Below are 26,948 nucleotides of genomic sequence, written 5' to 3'. Positions count from 1 at the left end.
TCTGGTAGAAGGGGCACAAGGAGAGGCGGTGGCAGGAGCTGACCATGGGTACCGCTGAAGCCAGGGCACGGGGTAGGAAAAACATGGGTCCTGGCCACTGAGGGACAAAGTAGGGAAACTGAGGCTGATTCTTATGATGCCCCATGTCTTGGGGTACGTATGGCTCCGGTGGGGGGGGAAGACTCAGGCAGGGAGAACTCTGCCTGCTGCTGTGCGCTGTTCTCACTATCCGTGAAAGTATCCAGGTCACGTGGGGAGAGCTGCTGTTCAAACAATGAGTGTTCCCTGTCCCAGAGCGGAGAGTCAGGCCTAGAGGCCACAGAGATATCCTGCTGATGCAGGAATTGTTGCTGCTTCCTAGGCTGGTGTGCTGCAGAGCATGAAGTCTGAGAGGCAGCCCAGAGTGATTTTAGTTTCACTTTGGCAGGAGCCCACTGCCATTTGTGAGAGCCCCACAGGGGGTCTGAATCTGCTCGGGGGTAGCAGGCAGGCTCAGTGCCGGGGGTGGAACTTGTTGTCAGCACCGGGTCCATTGTCAGTGCCGGGGAAACCGGTGCCAAGGAGAGCTTCCTGCTACGGGAAGTCGGGTCCCTGCTTTAGAGCCCCGTGAGAGTTGCTTGTAAAATGCAGGGGCAGTCAGAGTTGCCTGCTCTCAGCGCAGACAGCACCAAGGGTAAAGACCCTGCAGGAGATCATTTACCCTCTTGAGTGTCTCTGAGAGGAGACATTAGGGCTTCCTGCCTCTTCATGTGAGAGGGTGAAGCCAGGCTCCCAGTCGGTTCTGACCTGGCAAGGGAGCGGGTTTACTGCCCTGCTCCACAGGCAGCTGCAGAGCTTCTTGCCTCTGCTCCAGAGAGGGTGAAGCCATGCTCCTGATCTGTTCTGCCTTGGCAGGGGAGCGTGAGGGAGAAGGTTTGCCATTGCCTGTCTCCAGAGGCAGCTGCAGGGATTTCTGCATGAGAAGCAGTTTCAGCCACAGGTTCCTGTCAGGACAAGCCCTGGTTTTGAGGCTTGTGCAGTGGACACACTTGGCAGGGACATGTGTCTCGCCAAGGCACTTCACACAGCGTGAGTGTCCATCAGACATTGGCATAAAGTCCTGACAGAAAGCACATTCCTTGAATCCTGAAGCCCCTGGGACTATTGCACTAGTAATGTCAGGGGAGAGTGTCTCAGTGGGAGACAAACTATTTCTATGTAAAAGCAGCAAAGAATCCTGTAGCACCTTATAGACTAAAAGACGTTTTGGAGCATGAGCTTTCGTGGGTGAATACCCACTTCGTCAGATGCATGCAGTGGAAATTTCCAAGGGCAGGTATATATGTGCAAGCAAGCTACAGATAATGAGGTTAGTTCAATCAGGGAGGTTTTCACACCTCAACTGCTAGAACAGGGTCTCATCCTCCCTGATTGACCAACATGTTCATTTTCATTATCTGAGTCAGATGCCACCAGCAGAAGGCTGACTTTCTTTTTTGGTGGTTCAGGTTCTGTAGTTTCCGCATCAGAGTGTTGTTCTTTTAAGACTTCTGAAATCATGCGTCAAACCTCATCCCTCTCAGATTTTGGAAGGCACTTCAGATTCTTTAAACCTTGGGTGGAGTGCTGTAGCTATATTTAGAAATCTCACATTGGTACCTTCTTTGTGTTCTGTCAAATCTGCAGCGAAAGTGTTCTTAAAATGAACAATGTGTGCTGGGTCACCATCAGAGACTGCTAAATTGGGGGATAACTCAATGGTTTGAGCATTGGCCTATCAAACCCAGGGTTGTGAGTTCAATCCTTGAGGGAGCTATTTACCGATCTGGGTCAAAAATCGGTCTGGGGATTTGTCCTGCTTTGAGCAGGGGGTTGGATTAAATGACCTCCTGAGGTCCCTTGCAACCCTGATATTTTATGAGGACATGAAATATATGGCAGAATGAAAATAAAACAGAGCAAGGAATATACAATTCCCCCCCAAGGAGTTCAGTCACAAATGTAATTAATATATTTTTTTTAACAAGTATCATCAGCATGGAAGCATGTTCTCTGGAATGGTGGGCCAAGGCATGAAGGGACATACAATTGTTTAGCATACCTGGCACGTAAATACCTTACAACTAGGGTGACCAGACAGCAAATGTGAAAAATCAGGACGGGGGTTGGTGGTAATAGGAGCTTATATAAGAAAAAGACCAAAAAATCGGGACTGTCCCTATAAAATCAGGATATCTGGTCACCCTACTTACAACGCCAGGTACAGAAGTCCCATGCAAATGCCTGTTCTTATTTACAATGTCACTAGAAAGTGAGAAGTGTAAAAGTAAACAAACTTGTTTGTCTTAGCGAGTGGCTGAAGAAGTAGGACTGAGTGAACACAAAAACATAGGAATGGCCATACTGGGTCAGATCAAAGGTCGATCCAGCCCAGTATTCTGTCTACCAACAGTGGCCAATGCCAGGTGCCCCAAAAGGAGTGAACTTAACAGGTAATGATCAAGTGATCTCTCTCCTGCCATCCATCTCCACCCTCTGACAAACAGAGGCTAGGGACACCATTCCTTACCCATCCTGGCTAATAGCCATTAATGAACTTAACCTCCATGAATTTATCCAGTTCTCTTTTAAACCCTGTTATAGTCCTAGCCTTCACCACCTCCTCAGGCAAGGAGTTCCACAAGCTGACTGTGCGCTATGTGAAGAACTTCCTTTTATTTGTTTTAAACCTGCTGCCCATGGACTTGTAGGCTCTGAAGTTTTACACTGTTTTGTTTTTGAGTGCAGTTATGTAAAAAAAAAAAATTGTAAGTTGTGCTTTCATGACAAAGATTGCACTACAGTACTTGTTTGTGGTATATTGAAAAATACAATTTCTTTTGTTTATCATTATTACAATGTAAATAGTTGTAATAAAAATAATATACACTGATTTCAAATTACACCACAGAATACAATATATATGAAAATGTAGAAAAACAACCAAAATATTTAATAAATTTCAATTGGTATTCTATTAACAGTGCAATTAAAACTGATTAATCGAGATTAATATTTTAATTGTGATTAATCAACAGCCCTATGTAATACATACTTATATATTATAAAATATAGATGTGTATAATAAGACCAAACATTTTCATAAGATATGCATTTGCAAATCATTTTGAAAAGAATAGCCAAGATCTAAGACCAAGTGCTCTCTCATTTGATTTATTTTTTTCTTCCTTACAGATATAGACAGCTTTGATTTAGCAAAGTACTTAAACACCTGAGTAGTGATTCTGCTGTAGTCAAAGGAACCCTCTGTGTGCTTAAGAAGTTAAGACATCTGCTTAAATACTCTTTGTTGTATATGCTTAAGTAGTATGGTAAGAGGGTGGGCCACTTAAGGCAAATTATCTTTTTGTAACGTTGTGCTGTATCACATACTTTTAGGGCAATGTTGTATAAGACTCAAGAGACTCTGAAGAGAACAGGAAATATGAATGTTAAGTTACTAAAATGCAAACTACGCTGCTGCAAGAGAAATTTCCTTCTTGGGTTGTATTGCACACTGGGGCTATGCCTACATTACTACTTATGCCAGTAGTTGCTTAGAGGCGTGAATAAGCCACCCCCTGAATGCCGAACATTACACTGACCTAAGCTATCACTGCCTGCTGGAGGTGGATTAATTAAGTTGATGGGAGAGCTCTCTCATCGGCTTACAGCTGCTACACTAGAGAGTTTACAGCGGTGCAGTAGCATTGGCGCAGTTGAGCCGCTGTAAGCTCTCTAGTGTAGCTGTAGCCTTAGAGAGGCAATTCTGGTATTCTGTTAAAAAGGAGCAGATTCAGGCCTTCCAACAAGGTCTCATCTCTGGAGGGCAGTCACTTCAGAAGCGCTGCAGTTAACTGACTGCAAAAAATCTCCACCTCTGTAAATTACTCTCAAAGCAGCACTGCTCTAAACAACACATAAAACTGTGTGCATCTTCAAGTGATTCATTCATGAACAGGTCAACTATCTTAGCCTGTCTACACTATACTATGCAGCTATGGCCCTTTACAGTAGACATTAGGTACGGCAACACAAGGGTGTTTTCCATCTCTGTAGTAAATCCAGCCCCCTTGAGAGGTGGTAGCTAGATTTACAGAAGAATTCTTCCATCAACCTACTGTTGTCTACACTGGGGCTTAGGTTCACTTAACTATAGGTCTCAGTTTGTGGTACAGCCATGACTTACTTATCACACTCCACTCACCCAGTTCATCCACACTCCCTATTCTAATATTTCATCAAAAAAGCAAAACAAACAAGAACTCCACTAGGCCTCTCGAGTAACCTAAGAATACCTTACTATACCCATAAAACGTTGCAGTCCCATCTAACTGATTTTCAGGAATTTTTGATGGCTTTCTCGTAGAGTAACAAGGGGAAAAAATTTCCCCCTTGCGTGTCTGAAGGCAAGTTACTACACAATAATAGCATATATACTCTATAATTTGTTGTACAAATTTCAGTTACACAATTAAATTGAATAGTTCCACTGATAGTTTTGCAAAAGAGACATGCAGCGGTATTTTAAAGCTAAAAGTATACATAGACATCCAACCCTTGCTTTTTCTGCAAGTGTCTGCAGATGACACTCTCCTGTGCTCTCCTACTTAATGTCTTAATGTTGTATAAGGGCCAGCTTTATTTTTAGATCTGGAGTCAGACCACAGAAGATGCATTTAAAAAAAAAAAAAAGATTTACTTTTTAGGGATGTTGCACTTTTATTAGTGAAAATTAACAGCTTAATCCTGAATGGTGCCAGAATGCTCAGCACCAATCCAACAGAGCATTTACTCGGTTAGTATTTGTGTGAGACTGAAGTCAACAGGATTACACATATTTATGTGCTCTGCAGGATGAGGGCTCAGGACCTTTTGGAATCAAGCCTTTTATAATGTTGGCTTTTTTATTTTACACAAAATTTGGTTTTTGTGAAGCCATCAGAAATATTAAAATTACATAAAATGAAAATAAAAAGCTACTATAGAGGGACGATTAAGTCAGTTCACAGATGCAATAGTACCAAAAATGTATTAGTGATTCTTGAGGGAATCTTCAAGAATTGTTGGTACCACAACTGCTTGCGCACAATACTATGAGCTACTGCTTCTCCTTCCACATTAAGTGCTGGGAAAGAATGTTTTCTAGGAAATTTGTCATTTTGTACAGAAATGCAGAATTAGTATGAGTGCTAATGAGTGAGATCACACTACTAAAAGAAGTTTATTGGAAGAAAATAAGCTAACAGAGGGGGAAAGAGCCAAAATGAAAAGATTAACTCATGGATACAAAGCAACTATTGCCAGTAGACCACCATCTGCCTTCTTTACACAACACTTAAGATAGTCTACAATAGTTACCTCTGATTCATTCATTTCCCATGAAACTTAATTTATTCTCCAGAAGTTACAGATTGTTTGCTACTGTATCCAGTTAAGATTTGTCCAGTAAACGGGTGAGTAACACAAGATAGCAAAAAACCTGTCTGAAGGACAAACTGCATGTTTACCATGCTGGTGGTTATACCATTGTGGCACTCTGTACATCAAAACACCACCCTGGAGCCCCCATATTCACCACTGTTATAGAATTATTGTATGTTTGTATATAGTATGCCCCTTGTGAGATATCATTCTGAAAGTCTTGAACTGTTGAACATTAGCATCCTGTAATGTGCTATCATCGTAGGTGAAGTTATGAAGATTTGCTACGTGCGTGTTACTGAAATATGTTGTAAGGTTGGGAACACCCGCAACCAGCCCTTCAGGTACAACAACAGAGCAGCAAGATGTGCTGATGGTCCATTAAAGAGAATCAACTATTCCAGGAACAATGAAGACTTCTCAGAGAGCATATAGACAATAGAGATGCTTGACCAATGGGGGCAGACCTCCCTCGTAACAAGTACAGATCTTTCCAGCAAGCTGGAAGAAACTATAAAGAGGGGAAGTGACATCATGACTCGGCCTCAGTCTCCCCACAACTCAACACCTGAAACAAATGTCTAGAGGACAAGAGACTTTAAACTGGTGAGGGTGGTCCCAGGTTGGAAGAGAGTTCCAGCCTGTGTTTTGCAGATTTGTGACCCGTTTGTACCATCTAACACGGTGAGACACTGCTTGATTCAAATCCTGCTTCGTTTATAGAACTCAGATTGCAACTTTAATTTTATTTTTAGGTAACCAACTATGATCTCTATGCTTAGTACTTACAGTCACTTAAAATCTATCTTTTTGTAGTTAATAAATCTGTTTTATATTTCAGCTAAAAGAGTGTGTTTTGGTTAAAGTGCTTGGGAAATCTCAGCTCAGGTTGCAAAGACTAGTTATGTCCTCTCCACACCGAGGGAGTGGAAGACTGAGTAATGAACTTATACTGATCAGCTTCTGACCAGGTCAAGAGGGTACAGTTCTGGGGTGGAAGGCTGGGGAGCCTCTCTATAGTTGGTTCATGAGCGGCTGAGAGAAGCATTCATGTAACTCAAGTGGCTGTGTCCCTTCTTGGGGATGTCTGTGAATGTGCAGTACCTGCCAGAGTTTTGTAGTTTGTCACACCATCACAGTGTGAGAGGGCTATCTCAGGTTGGTGGGACAGAGGGCTCAGCAGTCCCACAGTTCAGGTTGCCCCCTGAGAAAAGCGTACATGGTTGTGATGGGTTATCTAGGAGAAAAGTATACCTGAATATAACAGAAAAGGAAAGTGACTGCAGATAGTCAAAATCCATGATCTAATTCCAGTAAGATTTAAAAGATACCAAAAGACAGTATTAGTATACATTTTTAAGTTTATTTATAAAATTAGTCAAGGACATTTTCAGAAAGCCTGAGAGGAGAAATTACCAGTAATACTAGTTAGTACTGCAACAACATTGTCAATCTATGATGCTATAATGATTTAGGGGTTCTGTCTGTACCACTTCTGAACTATGAATGATTTTATTTAATTGTATCATGCAATTACTGTGTCATGGAAAGACTATATGTATGTGGATACACCAGGAGTTAACAGGGTTGTGTCATGTCTCTGCCAAGCCAAAGAATGGTAGGTGATCAGCACTCGATCTTCTATTCAAAGTAAAATATCTTAGGACAACGCATTTATTGTAGCTGAGAGGACACTTCCTAGTGTTGTCGGAAGGGAGGACAGTTTGGGAGCAATGGAAAGTTACCAAAAGAAGCAGATAACCCCAACAAGAGTCTATGAAAGAACTCAAGAGGGGGATTTTAGGGGTCAGAGCCATTAAGCAGCAGATTAAGAAGAGGGGAGCTGCAGCAGGGCATGGTAAGCAAGAGGGTGGAGGATCCTGCTTGCCTCATGGAAAACACATGATCCCCTAAGGGCTTCCAAGTGAAGGGTAAGCTAGTGAGGGACATTGTGGTTTCAATGTCTGGTAAAATACGCACTCTCCTATGCTTTACAGGATTAAGCAAAAGAGAGCATAAAAGTGTTAGTGCTAAGTGTGTGCACGTGATGACTGCTTCACAACTGCTGCATGACCTCAAGAGGTCACACTGTAAACCAGAAGCTTCACATCTTTGGAGTAGAGTTGTGGGAGAGGGTGTGTTTACATACCCTTGAATCTGAAGAGTCAACATTATGTTTGGAACGTTCCAACACTTGGAGAGGGATGTGTCAGATAGGTCTGAACCCTGCATGTGTGCCTAGGGACCCTGAGATTAGAGTTCAGCCATGCCTGACCATCTACACTGTTACTCAGCCCTATGCTGGCGGTGGGACTGGGGGTGTGAGGGGGAATACCCATATACATACTTTCAATATTGCTGAAAGAAGTGTGCAGTGTAGATTAAGCTTGAGCTGGAGGTTAGATAAAATGTCATGTACAGATTACTTTCCTAAATATTTCAGGCCGAAGCAGAAAGCACAGAAGATATACCTAAATGTTAAAATTACTTATTTGCTCATAACTTAATATACTAAAAAGGTACACAAAGAGCAACCACCAGGATTCTTGATTTGTTAGTTGGATTATCATATTTTGTAAATCTCACAAACCTATGAAAATACAGAAATCTCAAACTATTCCCACATTTTATAACAACTTCTTACTGATAATATACCAATACTCCCCTACCTCTCCCCCCAGCCCAAATCAGGCATTAAACTAACATGCTGATTTTTTTCAAGATAGATTGCATAGAAACTCTGCAAAGAATTACAGCTATGCAAAGCACTCCAACTAGAGAGACCACACCCACTGTATGTTCTGTTGTATTGACACAAAATGCTTTGGGGGAGTGAGTAGTTTTATACATTTTACCCATGCTAACACTATTAACATCTTCTACTATGTTATAATACCACAGGAACAAAAGGAGAAAACAAAGGAGAAGTTACATCTAAATTTGCTGTAAAAAGTGGGAGGCTGATGTTTTCTGTTTTCCTGAAATATTGACATAATGCTTTTGTTCATATCCAGGGGCAAAAAGACCTAGCTAAGGTGCTCAATCCCTCTTGAAACAAGAACTGATAGGCTGGCAAGATTTCTCCTCCAGTTCAGATCCATCACAATTGCCACAGTAACATTTCAGGTAAATAACCTTAAGTAGTTTTAAGTTGCATCATGCAGATGCTTGAAAGTCATGTCCAACAAGAAAGTAAGACTATTATATTTAGATTCTTGTACTATTATAATCATTTTGGAAATCTATAATATTTAAGTTAGTCCATGTCAGCTGAGCTTTCATCCCAGTTCCACAAGAACATTAATGAAAACAAAAATTCTTGTAGTATCTGTTTAGGCACTGCCACTATTTCTGTGAACTTCCCAATTTCCTTCTGTATTGTACAGTCTGAAGAGCTTGATGCTCTGTTCCATGCTCCTTTTTTCTACAATAGGCATACCTCAGCTCATCAACTTCATGCTACTTCACCGGAGAAAACAAACCACACCTCAGTCTCCCCAGACCAGAAGGACCATCCTCAGAAATATTTCTACTGGTCTGTGAGAGTTATTATCCTTCCTCAGCTTGACCACCCCCAGCTTGATTCATTTTTATATAATAAAAGAAAGCTGCTCTTTTGATGTTTTTTCCCTTTCCACGTATAAATAAAAGTGAAGGTGGCCAAACCAAAAGAATATATCTCAGAGCAACTCCATTTTCCTTAGAACTGAAGTTAGATATCGGCTTAGCCACAGAGTTGGTCTTCAGGTATGATGTGCTCACAACATTGAATAGTATTTTTTCTAAATAGGTGGTCTTGAACTTAAACAAACAAAAAATTTTGAATGGTGATCTCGAAAATGTAGGATATACAATTGTGGAAGGGTGGACTACTTCCAGAGACCCCCTGCTGGAGGCCTCATGGTCCTGCATCACCCTGTCTCAGAACAGAGCATCGAGAAGTCCTCCAGGCAGCCTGGAGTGGCCGCAGAAGAGCAGCCAGTCAGAGGAGCTGTTGGAGCGATCCGTAAGGGGCCAGATAAAAGGCAAGCAGCAGAGCAGAGCCTTCAGTTGCTGTGTGGAGCTTGACTAGGGAGGATGGGGTGCCTGGCTGGCTAGACAAACAGCAGGACTGCGCATAGCTCACTGCAGAGAGCTCACCAAACAGAACTGAGCCCAGCAAAGGCCACCAAAGACCAGGTGCCTAGCTGGCTGGACAGACTAGCAGCAGAGCCATTGAAAGGTCAGTACGGGCAGGCTGAGCCCAGGTTACCGAGCACAAAACCTGGCCAGACCAGATGAGGGTACTGAGATGGGCCCTGCTGGTCTGGTAGCTGACTGAGCCTAGGGAGGGCTGCTGAAAAGGACACCAGTTGAGGTATGAAGATGGGTCCTGGCTAGGTGGTTGAAGAAGGCAGTGCCTCTGGGAAGAAGCCTATGAGCCATGGCCCAATACCAGGGCCGTGATAAGACCTTGGAACTTTATACCTCAGAAGGGGGGAAGGCATGTGCGGCTTGGCTGGAGGGCTGAGCTGCTGAAGACCAGCTGAGAGAACCAGCGGCCAGAGGGTGCTTGCGAGTGTCACCCTGATGGAAGACCAAAAAAAAAAAAAAATAAAGCAGTCTCACACCTAACAGAGAAGGGGGGATATCCATGAGAGGTGTGTGTGCCCCCATGAAAAGAACTGCGTTTGCACGCACTACTGGCCAGAGAAAAGGGGGCAAGAACGAGAGGCAGGTTCTGATCACGTTATAGCAGTATAGAAACTGACCTTTAAAAAAAACAAACAAAAAAAAACTGATAAAGAGTATTTTGATAGACTTCACATTTCTCCAGAACTTCCACAGATCATCTTGTGATAATCTTCACTCTTTTTGACACACACTAAACTAGGCTTTTCATATTACGTTTTTCCTCTACTGCAAAATAGAGATTTATGACTTCAAACACATTTAAAAGTACACATTTACAAATCAAGTCCTTGTCATACTATACAAACTAGTTTCACACTCATTTGTGTTTACAGCCTGATTAGAAATTAACAGCAGGTAAAAAAAGTTATAAGCTCGTATCAGAAAACGAGAAGCAACACCACAGTGGTACAAGTCACAAGTCTTTCTCCATCAGGGAGCTTGTTATAACTGGAGTTGGAATGAAACACTCTAATAATGCAAACAATTCTACAGCACTGAACTCAATCTCTCGAAGGTATTACCATTTTTGGAAATCTCATTGAGAATATTTTCCCCCTAGTGTTCCACTATGCCTTCTAAAGCTTTATAAGCAGAGAAGAGTGATTTTCTTCACTGTATTTTCTTAAATATAGCAGAAGAAAAAGCATAGAAAGTTCACTATTAATTGTTAAAACCATCTTGGGAGTCTACAGAGATTTAGAAATTCTCTGTACTTAGTATTCATGCACCTTTTATAGTAACTTCTGGAAAGGTATATAAAATAAAGTAGAAATTCAGATATTTTAAGATGCCTACTAAAACCGATTATTTAACACTATTTATCCACAATACAAATTCAGTTTGTTAAAATAAAATAAGAAAACAAAATGTGCTACTGGAGCTACGGTAAAGCTCTTAGATAACAAAATGTTAAATATTTTACAAAACCTAAAACAGATTTTACTGTATGTAATGCTAATCAAATAATTAAAAAGCTTCAGCCATAAGCAGTTAACTGAATGCAGTAGTCCAGTTTAGCCTGACAGCATATACAAAACATGACCTCCCCCCACAAATCTCAAGTTTATCATCCTGTAAACTAATTCTAAATTTAAAATTTCTAAAAATTGTAGCTTAGATTGTGGATTACACCATCACAAGAATGTCAGGAATAATAGAAATGAAAATACTTCACTAAAAATTACCAGAGTGTATTTATGATTAATTGCTTGGTGTTTTCTTCCCTTCTTGCCATACCATAGACGAGACATCTCCTTTCCAAAATAAAATGTAAAACTAAAAATCACATAAGGACCGTTTCCAAAGCATTCTCTCTACCTGCTATCAATTCCAGGCACACAAGAGCCCCACTATGGTGACAGAAGAGCTTGCTAGATACACACACTTGACTGACAGGGGGAAGAACTAATCAGTAAATGCTATCTACCACTGGAGTGCATCCTGAGTGGTGAAAGTTCAAGGGAGGAAAGGTTTTCTATGTTCAAGACTGGTTGCAGTGTACTGATTGTTGAAAAGGCTAAATAACTTAAAGAGACAGAACAATTTTGTTTTAGGTTTCTCAAGAGCAAAACTAAAATATAGAAATCAAAGCTGCTGATAAGAATATTTCAAAATACTAATTTATACTGCAGCAAAATGCATTTCTGTCTATACAGGACAGGGATTTTTCCCAGTTTCATTAACAGAATTTTTGCACTGAATTTTAAACTGCAGTAGCTTTATAAATTCCCTGTAACAAAAAGAAATGTTGGAATAATTAAAGTTATTACTTGGTCCCAGAACTTGTATAGAAAGGATCCCGTTACGAAGAAGATCTCTTTTTTTACATCAGAAACTTTACAGTAAATCATTTCAGCCACACACATTTTCTGCTTGGTAAAGTACATTAACAGCCACGCAAACCTGAATTTTATGCATATAAAAACTGATCTTATCAAATTCTAAACTGATTTTGAGAAAACATAACAGGAGGATCATGTATGATCTTGAAGGAAAAATTTAACTGTCAAATCCTAGCCATACTGAAGTCAATGGAATTCTTCCCATTGACTTCAACAGAGCCAGGATTAAATCCCACATATAAAATCCTGGCACTTCTGAAGTGTGTAAGAGTGTGTGTGTGTGTGTGTGTGTGTGTGTGTGTATTTTTCAGAGAATGACACTGTCCTGAACAAACTCAAATATGAAACTGCAGAATAACTGTAGTAAGTAACCTAACCCTGAAACAATCCTCTGTAACAGATGACTGGAAGGGAGTGAGCATAACACCAATTTTTAAAAAGGGTTTGAGAGGTGATCCTGGCAATTATAGGATGGTCAGTGAGCCTAACTACAATATCAGACAAATTGGCTGAATCTACAGTAAAGAACAGAATTATCAGATTTGTTGGGGAAGATTTTATTTTGTAAAGCAAAGTTATGCCTCACCAATTTATTAGAATTCTTTGAGGAAGTCAAAAAAGCATGCAGATCAGGGTGATCCAGTCGATATAGTGTATTTGGATTTTTAGGAAGCCTTTGACAAGGTCCCTCAGCTAAGGCTGTTAAGGAAACTAAGTATTCAAGGGATAACAAGGAAGGTTCTCTCTTGAATCAGGCCTTGGCTACACTGGCACTTTACAGCGCTGCAACTCTCTCGCTCAGGGGTGTGAAAAAAAACACAAGTTACAGCGCTGCAAAGCGCCAGTGTAAACAGTGCCCTAGCGCTAGGAGCGTGGCTCCCAGCACCGCAAGCTAATCCCCACGGGGAGGTGGAGTACCTGCAGCGCTGAGAGAGCTCTCTCCCAGCGCTGGCGCTGCGACCACACTCGCACTTCAAAGCGCTGTCGCGGCAGCGCTCCTGTGGCAGCGCTTTGGAGTTTTGAGTGTAGCCAAGCCCTAAGTAACTGGTTAAAAGATAGGAAACAAAGGGTAGGAATAAGTGGTCAGTTTCCCCAGAAACCTGTAATGAGACCTGTGCTATTCAGCATATTCATTAATGATCAGGGACCATCCTTTTGTTCTGTATTTGCACTGTGCCTAGCACAATGGAGTCTTGATCCATGATTAGCGCTTCTAAGTGCTATCGTAATACAAATAAACAAGTTAGCGAGGGAGGGACCTTACACCATTTAAGTCTACAGGATGGAAGATTTAGTTTAGAAAGTTTTTGGCTATTGTGCTTCTTAATGTGAACTAACAGCCAACAATTGAAATGTCATTTTCCCAAGTCTGCGAACAGACTGCTCTGATTACTCCTGGGGGAATTCTGAGCCAGTGCATGTGCGCAGAATTCATGTCCCTCACAGATTTCTTTGCTTTCCCGCAGAAAAATGACTCTCTCACAGGGAAGCAAAGGGAAGCTGCAAGAGCAGTCATGTACTATTCCCTAGCTATGCAGGTATATCGTTTCTGGCACCTGGAGCAGCTGGTGGAGAGGTAAATCACCAGAGGGCTGGGGACACCCCAGGTACTGGCTCCTACCCTGATCCAGGATCAGCTGCTAGTCTTGGCTGGGCTGGAGGCAGGCGAGGACGGGACTTCCTCTTCCCCTGCAAGGAGTGGCTGGGGATGTGTCAAACCCTCCCAGAAATCTCCCCCAGCTGCAAGAAATTCAGCATCCTTCCCTGCTTTCTGTCCTCCATACCCAAAACTCACCCCACTGAAAGTCAATCTCTGCATCTGGAGCCCCCCTGAACCCAGACATCCTGCCTCCGGACCCCCATGCCTGCACCCAGATGACCCCACACTGAGTTCCCTGCACTCAAACCCCTACCCTGATGAGCTGCATCCTTGAGCTCCACATCCAGATCCCCACACCACTGACTCCTAACTAGCTGCACCCAGACCCCCCACCCCTCCAAGCCCCATTTCCTCAGCATCCAGACCCCTTTACTGAGACCCCTACACGCAGACCCCTCAGTTGTGTCCCAACCACTTTCACTTGGAAGCCCCTGCAGAGTCCCATTGACCCTGTACCTGGAATCCCCCTCCCCTAAATGAGACTCTGTGCATCCAAAGCCCTCACTGAGCTGCCTGAACCCAGACTGTCCCACACAGAATCATCTCGCCACACACCTGGATCCTCCCACACCAAGACCCTCCATACTTGGATCCTGCCTGGTTGAGCTTGCCTGCCCCACATCTAGGGAGTCTGGCACAGAGGGGCAGGGCCCCAGGGTGTTTCTGGGGCAGGCCCAAACCTTGTGCTATATTAGGGTTGGATGCAGCCTCACCACTGAGTCCGTGTCCTGGGGGTGGGAGTTGGAGAGGCTGGAGGCTGATCTCCCACCTTCATACAGCCAGTGACCTGTGCAGAAAACATGCAGCCAGGTACAGCAGAGAAAGCAGTTCAAAAGGTGGCCCCCTTAGTACCAGGAGAGCACCAGGTTCAGGTCCTAAGCCAGGATAGGCTGTCGTACATGAGGGTATAGTCTGTCGAGACCTTTAAGAAAATGGCCTACTATCAGGTTGGCAAAGACCGACTGGCCCTCCACACCTGGACGGAAGGTGGAAATAGCAGCCAAGTGTACCTTTACTTAAGGCACAGAAAGCCCTTGCCACTTTAGGTAGAGGAGGTAGTCCAATATCATAGGTATGGACGAGAGTGTTGGAGAGGGGAGATATTGTGAATCTTTTCCATTTGGCCAGGTAGGTAGCCCTTGTGGAGGGTTTTCTACTGCCAAGGAGGACTTCCCTGACTGGATCCCACAGGTGAACTCATTGGGTTCAGCCTGGGAGCTTCCATGCTGTGAGGTGAAGACATTCAAGGTTTGGGTGCTGGAGGCGGCCGTGACTCTGGGTTATCAGGTCTGGGAGCAGCAATAAGATGATTGGTTTTCCACAGACATTTCCAGGAGGGGGATGTGTACCAGTGCTGTCAGGGCCAGGCTGCAGCTGTCAATATCACCAAGGCTTTGTCTTTTCGAACCTTGAGCAGTACCTTGTGAAAGAGAAACATGGGTGGAAATGTGTACAAAAGGTGTCCCTGCCAGAGAAGGGGGAACACATCCATGATGGAGCCCAGGCTGTGATTCAGGTAGGAGCAGAACTAGACACATTTTCTGTTGTGTCGCGTGGTGAACAGATCTATCTGGGGAACCTCCCACTGTTGAAAGATGGTATTCTGGACATCTGGGTGGACGGATGACTCATGGCTTTTAAAGGACCTGCCTGCCAACTCATTCTGGAGGCATTATACCTTCCCAGAATTCAGGTGTATTGAGTGAGCTATACAGAAGTCCCACAGTTTGAGGGCTTCCTGCCACAAGGGAGAGGAGGATGCACCCCCGTCTGTTTATATAAAACATCGCTGTTGTATTGTCTATCACGACCAATGCCCATTTCCCTTCCAAATGGTCTCAGAGTGTCTGGCACGCTAGATGGACTGCTCTCAGCTTTTTGATGCTGATGTGAAGTGAGAGCTATGCTTGGGACCAGAGGCTCTGAGTCTTGAGGTCTCCCAGGTGCGCACCCCTTCCCAATGCTGATGCATCTGTCACCAGCGAGAAGGATGGCAGTGGTCTGGCATAGGGGACATCTGCACACACCATTTGCAGGCTGAGACACCATAGGAGGAACTCAAGAACCAGTCACGCAAAGTGACAATTTTGTCTAGACTATTCCGGATAGGCTGATACACCAAAGCTAGCCATGCCTGAAGAGGTCGGAGCCTCAGTATGGTGTGCTGAACTACGCAGGTACAAGCTGCCTTGTGTCCCAGAAACTTCAGGCAACTCCTTGCTGTAATGGCAGGGAACTGCCTGCGACTTTGTATGTCATTGCACAGGGACAGGAAATGCAACTCCAGGAGCTACGCTCTTGTCTGTGTAGAGTCCAATACCACCCCTATGAACTCTATCTGCTGAACAGGGGATAGAGTTGATTTCTGTACGATCAGTAGAAGGCCCAGATAGTCAAAAGTAGCCCTTATGAAGATCACTTGCACTTCCACTTGAAATATTAAAGTAAGTGTCCTTCAAGTCAAGGGCAGATACGAGTCCCCCGGATCCAAGAAAGGGATAATGGAGGCCAAAGAGACCATGTGGAACTTCAGTTTCTATATGAACTTGTTGATGTTTCACAGGTCTAGGAGGGGTCTTAGGCCACCTTTGACTTTCGGTATTAGGAAATACTGGGAATAAAACCCCTTGCCTGTCAGCTCCTGAGGAACCTCTTCCACTGCCCCCACCATTAGGAGCATGTGCACCTCCTGCATGAGAAGTTGCTCATGAGAAGGGTCCCTTAAAAGGGACAGGGAAGGGGGGAGTGGAAAGAGGAGGTGAACTGGAGGGAGTATCCTCCTTCTACCATGTGGAGTACCCAGCAATCTGATGTAATTTGGGCCCACATAGGGTAGAAATGGGATAGTCAGCAGAGAAGGTAAAGGAGGATGGACCCAGAGTTCCGACTGGTGCATCGCCTTGGGCATACCATCAAAAGTTCTGCTTTTGGCCTGAGGACTGCTTCGTCTGCCCAGAGCCGATGAGGGGGAAGAGGTCTCCTCCTATTGTTCCTATTATGCTTCCTAGAAAAATTCTACTTGTTCTAGGGTGTTAGAAATGAGACGGGGACTGCGGCCTGAAGTGCCTCCGCTGTGTAGCCGGAGTGTGCAGCCCAAGGGACTTGAGGCTGGCCCTTGAGTTCTTGAGGCTATGAAACAGTGAGTCAGCTTTTTCTGAAAAGAAGGTCGAACCCTCAAATGGGAGGTTCTTATAGTTTCCTGGACCTCATATGGTAGCCCTGACGATTGTAGCCAGGAGCTCCTTCGCATGGCCACCCTGGAGGCCATGGTGCAGGCAGCCAAATCAGCCATGCCCAGGGCTGTCTGGAATGATGGCCTGGCTACCACCTTACCGTCCTCTACCAAGGAGGAAAACTCTGCTCTGAAGTCCTCTGGTAGACATTCTATAAACTTTGCCATAGCCCCGCACGAGTTAAAATTGTATCTGCTAAGGACCGCCTGGTGGTTTGAGATTCTGAGCTGGAGTCCTCTGGAGGAGTAAATTTTTCATCCAGAGAGGTCCAGCTTCTTCGCATTCTGATTTTTTGGTGATGAGCCCTGGTGATCTTGGCATTCCTCATTTGCTACTGCTACAAATAAGGAGTCCACTGGGGATGCATATAAAAATGCTTGAACCCCTTAGAGGGAACAAAATATTTCTGTTCCGTCCTCTCTGCAGTTGGTGGTAAGGAGGTGGGAGTCTGCCACAACAGCTTAGTAATGTCCTGAATGTTTTTATCATCAATGGCAGGGTGACACGAGAGGGACCAGAGGGTGCTAGAATATCTGCCATCAGATACACAGTCTCAGTGACCTCTTCAACCTGGATCCTCAGATTCTTGCCACTTGTTTCAGCAGCTCCTGTCCTCCAACGCAAGGGTCGTCAAAGTTCCCACCACCACCACATCAGGTGAGGATGAGGATGAGGCCCTAGCTGGGAGCAGGTTGTGCTTTCTACCCTTCTTAGCATCGAGGGGGTCATGTGGTGCTGGGTCTTCCCCTGTGGCAGCTGGTACCAATGCAGACACTGCCAATGCGGCAGCTGGAGCAGCATGGTGCAGCTGGTCCTGCACCGAGTGAGGTGCCAGAGGCACGCAGAATGGCGAGTCCACCGACCTCCTTGAATAGAACCCTTGGCGTTGGGCCCGGTGGAATGCCCAGGGGGTCCAGAAAAGCCACTGGGCTGGAGCCTGCCATTGTCCTGGCCATAGCACCAGATGGTACTGCTGTCTCTCTGTTCGATCTGGACCATTGGCTGTGCCTGAATATCCCCTCAGCTGTTTTGCTCTCTTTGAAAACGGCCAGTGCCTCATAGCAGATGCCAATTTTGACGTCCTGATGGTGAAACTGAAAGGCTTTTTCCAAAACGCCAAAGGGAAACAAGACAGAGAGCTGGGGTACACGATACCAGTACTGTGACTTCTTGGTGAAGGCTGGCACTGTTACCATGGGGCCCAGTGCCCGGGAATATCTGTTGAGGTAGAATACTGTCCATGTGTGGTAGCCAATGACTGCTGGAACCTGCTCATGCATTTCATGCAAAGCTTCATGGAGAATTACACTCCCGGAATCCCATGTTTGGCAACAAGCACAACAGTATCTACAGCCCAGGTGACACAATGGCTCAGTACATGGAACTGTTCAACAAGATCCGCAAACAGCAGCACATTGCTGTAGCTGGGATCAGATGAAGACGACTCCAGGAGACTCCTTGACCTACAGGATTCCGCCTCCGACTGGGAAGACTCACTGTAGGAAGACCACAGATGGGCAGTGCCTACTGATGTTGGAGAGTGGTGCCGGGAACCTGGGACTGCTGTGGCTCCCCCGTTCATCTGTTGGCCAAAGGTCCCAGTGACCGGAGCCAAGGGGATGGTGATTGGCATGGTACCATTACCGGCTTGCCTCTGGACAGCACCAAGGATTTCTAAGCCGGAGCTCAGAGCCCTGTCATGCCTCGGAGGGGAAGGCAGTACCGTGAAGTCGATGAGGTCTCTGGCTGCCTCGAACATCTCCAGCATAGGGAACATTTGCAGTTGCCTTCTATCTTCCTGGATAGGGGAGCGTCGAGGGCCTGGACTCAACTGGTCCCATAGTGGAGCAGAAGTTGACGGAGCCCTGGCTGTCAGTGCCATGTTTACTTGGCTTGACATGGGTCTCACGGTGCCAGCTTCCTTCCATGCCAGTCTGGGTGTGGGGGAAAAGCCGTAGGGTTGTTTCTCCTTGTGAACAGTGCTGCCCACAACCCAGCAGGGCCCCCATGCTGGGAACTTTGTTGGTGCTCAGGGTCTCTGTCAGAGTCCTTCCTCGGTGCTGACCCATCCCATGATGGTGCCAGAGCACTCCATACTGACCTTGAGGTGCTCGGTGTCAGCTTGGCTGACCAAATCTGAATGGGGATGGAGGGCAGCTTCCATCATAGGGATATTGAGGTGCTGGTCCCTCTCCTTCCAAGTTCTGGGGTGAAATCCCCGTGGAACTTGCAGCCATCCTTTTGGTGGGCCTCTCCCAAACACCTCAAGCAGAAAGTTTAACCTAGAACACCCCAGTAACATGGGAGAAGGGGAGAAACGGGGAGTACCCTCAAATGAAAGTCTGTATACAACTAACATTATTACTAACCATTTACAGATGAACACTGCCGAGGGACAGAAAGGGTGTGCCGAAGCAAGGAATATAACGAGCACTCCGGCTAACTACCACAGGTGGTAAGAAGGAATTGAGAAGGCGGCGGATTGGTAGGGCCCTATATATTCTGCACCGTGGAGACACCACTCCAGGGGACTCCTGGACTGACTTGATGGGTTCTGCTAAGGTAAAATCTTTCCAGTTGCTGTGCATGCAGCGTATGCACACCTAATTGGAACTTACATGAGCAATCACTCAAAGAAGAACTAGTATCTCACCTTAAGATCATGGAGGAGTACTTCCACAAGTGGCGGCTGAGACTAAATCCAAGCATTCGTAACCTTTACTTTCCACCTTGACAATAAAATCACACAAAACACTTGTGATGAAATTGTGCATTATGTGAAAAGCCAACATATCTCAGTGTCACTCTTGACTGCACACTGACCTTTCATGACCACCTCAAAAAATGAGCCTCTAAAGCAAAGATGCACATCAACATAAGTTAGCAAGAACAAGCTGAGAATCAACAGCCCTGGTGCTATGAACATTGGCCTTGGCCCTGGTGTACTCCATTTCAGAGTACTGTGCAACTTGTGGATAGGCAGCTGAATCAGACCATATGAATCAACATGGGAACTTTAAAATTAACACCTGTACCGTGGCTTTCTGAATTAGCAAACACTGAACCTCCAGCTATTTGCTGAGATATAGTCGCAGCATGAGAATTTACACATGCTGAAGAGTACCCAGAACTTCCAATCCAAAAGGTTATGGATAATATATCCCTAAAATGCCTGAAATCCTGAAAAGCCCTATGGACTACACGTGACCATCTCATGCCTCTGGATCCAACCAGGGAGCGGCAAAGTGCCTGAACCTCATCTACTGTTCTAAACAAGCACCTTATTACTGACTCAACAAGCCACATTCCTGGTTTTGACCTGCCATGCAGACTTTGGACCACACTGAACTGCATCTGAAAAAACCATGGAAGATGCAGCTACTTGATACACAAGTAGAAAATCAAAGATTTCCCTTTGTTTGACTGTGGTGAAAATATCCAAACCATCTAACACATAACACAGTGCCTCACATATGGATTCAAAAATGAATTGGATGATATCCACAATGTCACAGAGGAGGCTTTCAAATGGTTTATGGACCTACCATTCCATCTATACCATGTTGCTCTGCAGATGCCATATGCAAGAGAGAGAAGGCTAACATTGCTATTCACTAGCTACTAATAAAACTGACACATGCTATCCCAAAAATGACTACGTATGAGTGGTTCCTGAACGGTTTTGTCTGTCTCTCTTCTCACACACACACACACACACACACACACACACACACACACACAGTATACAATTTTACTGTTCATAGAGGTCCACAAGCTCCATTCAGGTGGTCTGCCGGTAGTTCCCTCTAAGGTGCACACCTGGACGGCTGCACACAGAAGAATGAAGGGCCACCCACTTAATTAGTGGAGCCGTGCAGGTGTGGCTCCGCTAATTAGCTGCCTGGACCCTGGAGAAGACGCACATATAAAGTGAGGTGGTGGCCTTGTGGGGGGGCGGGGAATAGAAGGTAGGTGGGAGGGGGCAGCAAGGTGAGAAGAGCGAGTGGGGGAATTTGGGATGTGCAGGGCTGTGGCGGCCAGAGAAAGAGGTGATTTCCCCAGCTCCAGAGCTGCAGCTGCTGGGGAGAGATTGCTCTCCTTTCTAGCCTCAGTTCTGTGGCAGGAGAGAGACCCCCATCCTTCCCAGCCCCAGTTGGGGGCTGGCATGGCAGGGGGGAGAGAGCACATCCACCACATTGGAAAGATAAGACTACTGATATTAAAATATGAATTGTGCGCTTTTATTTGTAGAACAAAAAAGTTTATTACTTTTTTTTAATATAGCGCTTTTATCCAAAGCGCTTTACAGTAGTTAGCTAACGGTATAAATGACATTTGGAAGATCATTAAGTGGTCTGCTGAGACCCTCAGCAATTTTCAGGTGGCCTGCGAAAAAAACATTTGAGAACCACTGGTCTAGAAAACATGACCTAAGAGGGAAGATTGAAAAAAAATGGGTTTATTTAGTCTGGAAAACGAAAATTGAGAGGGGACATGATAGTTTTCAAGTACACAACAGGTTATAAGCAAGAGAGAGAAGAATTGTTCTTCTAAACCTCTGAGGATAGGGCAAGAAGCAATGGGCTTAAATTGCAGCAAAAGAGGTTTAGGTTGGACATTAGGAAAATCTTGCTAACTGTCAGGGTAGTTAAGCACTGGAATAAATTGCCTAGGGGGGTTGTGGAATAGCCATCATTGGAGATTTTTAAGAGCAGGTTAAACAAACACCTGTCAGGAATGGTCTAGATAATACTAAAGTTAGTCATGTCATGAGTGTAGGGGTCTAGACTAGATGACCTCTCGAGGTCCCTTCTAGTCCTATGATTCTTTGAACTTCTTTTTTGAACCCAGTTATACTTTTGGCCTCCTGGCAGCAAGTTCCACAAGGTGACTGTGCATTGTGTGAAGTAGTACTTCCTTATGTTTGCTTTAAACCTGCTGCTTATTAATTTCATTGGGTGGCCCTTGGTTCTTGTGCTCTGTGAAGAGGTAAACAACAACACTTCCTTTTTCACTTTCTCCACATCATTCATGATTTTAGACCTTGTCATAAACATACAGCTTAGGGTAGCATAAAATCCTTCCTTTACCTGTAAAGGGTTAAGAAGCTCAAATAACCTGGTTGGCACCTAACCAAAAGAACCAAGCTCAAATAACCTGGTTGGCACCTAATCAAAAGAACCAATAAGGGGAAAAAAAATCTGTGGGGAAAGGTTTTTGCTTCACGCTCTGTGTGTTGTTCTCTCTGAGACAAAGAGTCTCCAAGCAAGTAATCCAGCTCCTACTAAAATGACACATCTATTACAAAAGTAGTAAGCAATAGCAAGAAAATGAATTAAATTATCTTTTGTTTTAGCTTGTGAATTTTCCCTATGCTAAGAGGGAGGTTTATTCCCCCACCCTTTTTTTTTGGGGGGGGGGGGAGAAGGGGTAACTAAAGTTTTGCCTAGAGGGGAATCCTCTGTGTTTTAAATCTTATTACCCTGTAAAATTACCTTCCATCCTGATTTTACAGAGGTGTTTCTTTTACTTTTTTCTTTAAAATGAAATTCTGTTTTTAAAAATCTAATTGGGGTTTTAGTGTCCTAAAAACCCAAAGGGTCTGGTCTGATCTGTGCTCACCTTGGTTACCTATTTGGTTGGTATATTATTCTCAAGCCTTCCCAGAAAAGGGAGTGAAGGGGCTTGGAGAGATATTATAGGGAAACAGAAACTCCGAGTGGTCCTTTTCCTAAATCTTTGTCTAACTCACTTGGTGGTGGCAGTGATACAATCCCATGGCAAGCAATTTGTGCCTTGGGGACGTTTTTTAACTAAGCTGGTCAAATATAAGCTTAGGGGGGTCTTTCATGCAGGTCCCCACATCTGTACCCCAAAGTTCAGAGTGGGGAGGGAACCCTAACAGACCTCTATCATATCTCCCCTCAGCTGTATCTTTTCCAAAGCTGAATAGTCCTGGTCTTTTTAATCTCTCCTCATATGGAAGCTGTTCCATACCCCTACTCACTTTTTCTGCTTTTTCTCTGTACTTTTTACAATTGTAATATGTCTTTTTTTGAGATGGGGTGACCAGAACCACATGCAGTATTCAAGGTGTAGGCATACAATGGATGTATATAGTGGCATGATGATATTTTCTGTCTTAATATCTATCCCTTTCTTAATGGTTCCTAACACTGTTAGCTTTGACTGCTGCTATACATTAACCAGATGTTTTCAGAGAACTCCAGGTAACTGCTCCCCATCATTTTATACATATAGTTGGGATTATGTTCTCCAATGTGCATTACTTCACATTTATCAACACTGAATTTAATCTGCCATTTTGTTGCTCAGTCACTCAGTTTAATTCTTGGCAGTCAGCTTTGGACGTAAGTATCTTGATTAATTTAGTATCACCTGCAAACGTTCCCACTTCATTATTCACATTCTTTATCCGGATCATTTCTGAACATGTTAAAACAGTACTTTTCCCACTATAGCTCCTTGGGAGACCCCACTATGTATCTCTTTCCATTATGAAATAGATACATTTATTCCTAACACAGTACTTATCTTCAAAAAAGGAGGACCTGAGCAATTACAGACCCACCAGTCCAACTTTCAGACCCAGAAAGATATTGGAACAGGTTACTAAACAATTTGTTTAAATCTAGAGCATAGTAAGGTGAAACGACAAATCCATGTTGGCCATTACAAGATGAATTCATGTCAAAACAATCTAATCTCCTTCTTTGACAGAGTAACCAGCCACGTAGATAGGAGGAAAGCAATGTACATAACATATCTGGACTTTCACAAGGCTTTAGACACAGTTCCATGTGGCATTTTCATAAGCAAACTAGAGAAATATATTTTAGATGAAGTTACTTTCTATAAGCTGGGTGCAGAACTGGTTGAAAGACCATACTCAGAGTAGTTATCTATGGTTTGCTGTCAAACTAGGAGCATGTTTCTAATGGAATCCTGTATTGTTCAAAATTATTAACTTGGATGCTGGAATGGAGAATATGCTTATCAAGTCTGCAGATGACAAAACTCGGAGGGGTTGCAAGGATTGTGGAGGACAGGGTTAGAATTCCAAAAAGATCTTGACAAATTGGAGAGATATTCTGAAATCAATAAAATGAAATTCAATAAAGCTAAGTGCAAAGTACTATATTTAGGAAGGAAAAATTAAATGCATAATTAAGGAGTTACTGGCTAGGCAATACTAATGAATAAAAGGACCTGTGGATTATAATGGACCACAAACTGAATATGAGTCACTCAGCTGCTGATGGAAAAAAAAAAAAAACGGCAAGTGTCACTCTGGGATGGGTCTCAGGAATGTCATCTGTGAAATACAAGAGGTAATTGTTCCACTTTTCTTGGCACTAGCGAGGTCTCAGCTGGAGTACTGTATCTAGTTTTGGTCACACATTTTAATAAAGATATGGACAAACTGGAGACCATCCAGAAGAGAGCAACACAAACAAGAAATTTAGAAAACTGTTGAAAGAAGAGAAGTTTAGTGAAGAGAAGGCTAAGAGGGGTGAGGGGTGGAGGAGAGACATAAGTCTTCAAATATGTAGAGGTTGTTATAAAGAGGACAGTGATCAATTGTTCTCCATATCCATTGTGAGTAGAACAAGGAGTAATCTGCTTAATCTGCAGAAGGGAGATTTAGGTTGGATATTAGGAAGAACTTTGTAACTGTAATTTAGTGGTGGAATAGGTTACCTAGGGAGGTTGCAGAATTTCTATTCCTGTAGGTTTTTAAGAACAAGTTAGACAAACACCGGTCATCAATTGTTTAGATATACTTAATCCTGCCTCAATGCAGGAGATGGACTAGATAACATCTTGAGGTTCCTTCCAGCTCTACAGTTCTATATTTAAAAAACGGTTATTTGATTGCAAAGTCAGATTGCAGCTCCCTCGGCAACTTTAATTCTGCCCCTTTTTTGTATCCAATCTGTACAATGAATGAGGCAGGGATCCTAAGCAATGTTCCCTCTAATTTTTTACATCCATGTGCAGAATTAATTTTGTTATGTGTACCAATATGGAGGTGATGTGTGGCAAGGCTGGAGATGAGGAGTTTAGGGTGCAGGAGGAGGCTCAGGGCTGGGGCAGGGGGTTGAGGGCTCTGGCTGGAGGGTGTGAATTCTGGGGTAGGGCCGGAGAGGAGAGGTTTGTGATGTGGGCAGTTCCGGGACTGGGGCTGAGGAAGAGGCGCCTCTCCCTGCCACAGCCCTACATGCCCCCTACCTCTCTCCTCTCCAGTCCAGGCCCCCATGGGCTATGCAGCTCAGAGGAAACTTAGATCCTATGTGTACAGAGTGGGATAGGGAGGGGAGAAGAGAAATAGTATGCAATCATAAAATTGGAGTCTATATCATAACACCTATGAACAAGGGGGTAGAATTAGGGTGGTTTTTAAAAAACAAAAAGATAAACAAATGCTTTACATACAACCCACCCTCAAAATATTCATGCACCACCATAAAGGTCTGGACCTTGAATCATCAGCACTGCACAAGACTTCTATCAGTTGAGCTACAGCACTAACTTCATTAGCTGACAGTAGCAGCAGGTTTTTATCCCAGAAAGGTGGGATACGCCGCTGGCGCCATGTAGTATATCCAAGGGATGGTGGGGTAGACATTGGCCCTCTCTTCCCATTCCCCAGAAACTGAGTGAGTGGAGGAAGGACAGGATGTCTTCTCCCCACACTTGGTGCCTCCATGCAATGTCCCTGATGTGATTGGTGTGGCTGGGGTTAGGAGTATGGCTTGGCTGGCTCTCCTCCACTGTTCCACTACAACTGCTGCCAGTCATTCCCAGTACAGTGAGAGCTGATGCATTATGCCCAGCTTTTCAAAATGTTAATTGATTTTGTCTTGCTGACAAGGTTTTCCTGGGGACACAGATAAGAGAAGGAAAATGACAACTTTTCAACAGTTTTATAACTCTGCGGGTCCTTTTCGGTCTCATTAAATTGAGTGTTAGCTCTTTCCTAGCCCCAGGACTTTCTTCCTGATAAATTTGAAAGGACAGCTGCAAGCAATGGAGATGTCAGAGCTTTTAAAAAAGTCAATCTTTTAGAATGGAAAAAAAAGGAACAGGCAACCTACATATAGGGGTTGCACCAGCTCCCCCATAACAGAATGCATAAAAGGTAGAGATTGTAACTATTCTCATATTACATATGTAATCCCAAACTGAACTCAGCAGTAGAGGTGCAAAGAGCTATGAGTGGGTTAAGATCAACCACTGCTAATTGCAGTTTTAGTTACAGTAACAAAATGTAAATATTTGTATGATTTTAATTTGCAATATTAATGTCTGATTTGCATCTAAGAGCAACAAACTTCCTAAAAGCCCACCCATGTGAACAGTGAAATGTGTGTTCAATTTTTTTTTAATAATAGTCATGGATTAAAGATATCATCTTATTGCATCTGTATGCATTACTTTCTGCCAAACCTACCCCAGCAATTCATATCTCTGCCATTACAGAGATTGAGTTGGCAGTAATGATAGTATGGATCATGTGCAGATACAACTACTGGAGTTCAAAGAACAAAGGAATCTAATCCTCCAATGCAGATCAGTCTTTTAAAAACATGCCCGTGAATGCACATGTTGACTGCTGATTAAACACTGATCATTTTTAAAAGATAGTGATGTGACAGAGGTAATGCAATAATAGTACATGACAGTATCTACATATTTCTAAGGAGAATTTTATGCTAAAATGTGAGCAATTTGTCACCAAATGAAATTCTTATCAATTGGAGTAAATTAAAAAAAAGTGCCAAAATAACAGCTAAAGACAAAATGAAAAAAAAAATTACGCTGAGATTTTTGTGGTTTATACATCACCATCAAGCTCAAAGTTTGGCAAAATGTTGCGTACCAGTTACTTATTTGTTGTCAAAAGAAGCCCGCTGCTTTCAGATTTCATGCGCTTTGCTGGGGCAATATTATCTAACTTGTCAAAAGGCATTATGACCTTATCACACTTACAGAAATAAGATACGACAGGGAGCGCATTTTGCTGAATAACTGCACACCTACAGACCTAGAGTGAGGAATGAAGAGAAATGTAGT

The 26,948-nt window shown here is 43.7% G+C and overlaps 1 protein-coding gene and 1 pseudogene across 6 annotated transcripts in view; one reads left to right on the top strand and one right to left on the bottom strand.

Moving 5' to 3' along the window:
• The window catches only part of OXR1 (oxidation resistance 1), a 536,651-nt gene that overhangs the window by 30,280 nt on the left and 479,423 nt on the right, over positions 1-26,948 (bottom strand). For 2 of the 6 annotated variants that reach the window (XM_050940741.1, XM_050940742.1), the window contains exon 1: positions 11,301-11,470. The exons of the other annotated variants lie outside the window; for them this stretch is intronic. In XM_050940741.1, the coding sequence (XP_050796698.1) occupies positions 11,301-11,366 (66 nt within the window). In that variant the 5' untranslated portion in view covers positions 11,367-11,470. Of the gene's footprint in view, positions 1-11,300; positions 11,471-26,948 lie in introns of those variants that run through there. 6 annotated transcript variants of the gene reach the window in all.
• On the top strand, positions 16,866-18,347 carry LOC127045984 (mediator of RNA polymerase II transcription subunit 20-like; annotated as a pseudogene).

The sequence above is a fragment of the Gopherus flavomarginatus genome, chromosome 2 (assembly GCF_025201925.1).
Source record: "Gopherus flavomarginatus isolate rGopFla2 chromosome 2, rGopFla2.mat.asm, whole genome shotgun sequence".
NCBI lineage: Eukaryota > Metazoa > Chordata > Testudines > Testudinidae > Gopherus > Gopherus flavomarginatus.
The sequence above is the reverse complement of the archived record's forward strand: the minus strand, read 5'-3'. Positions and strand labels throughout refer to the sequence as shown.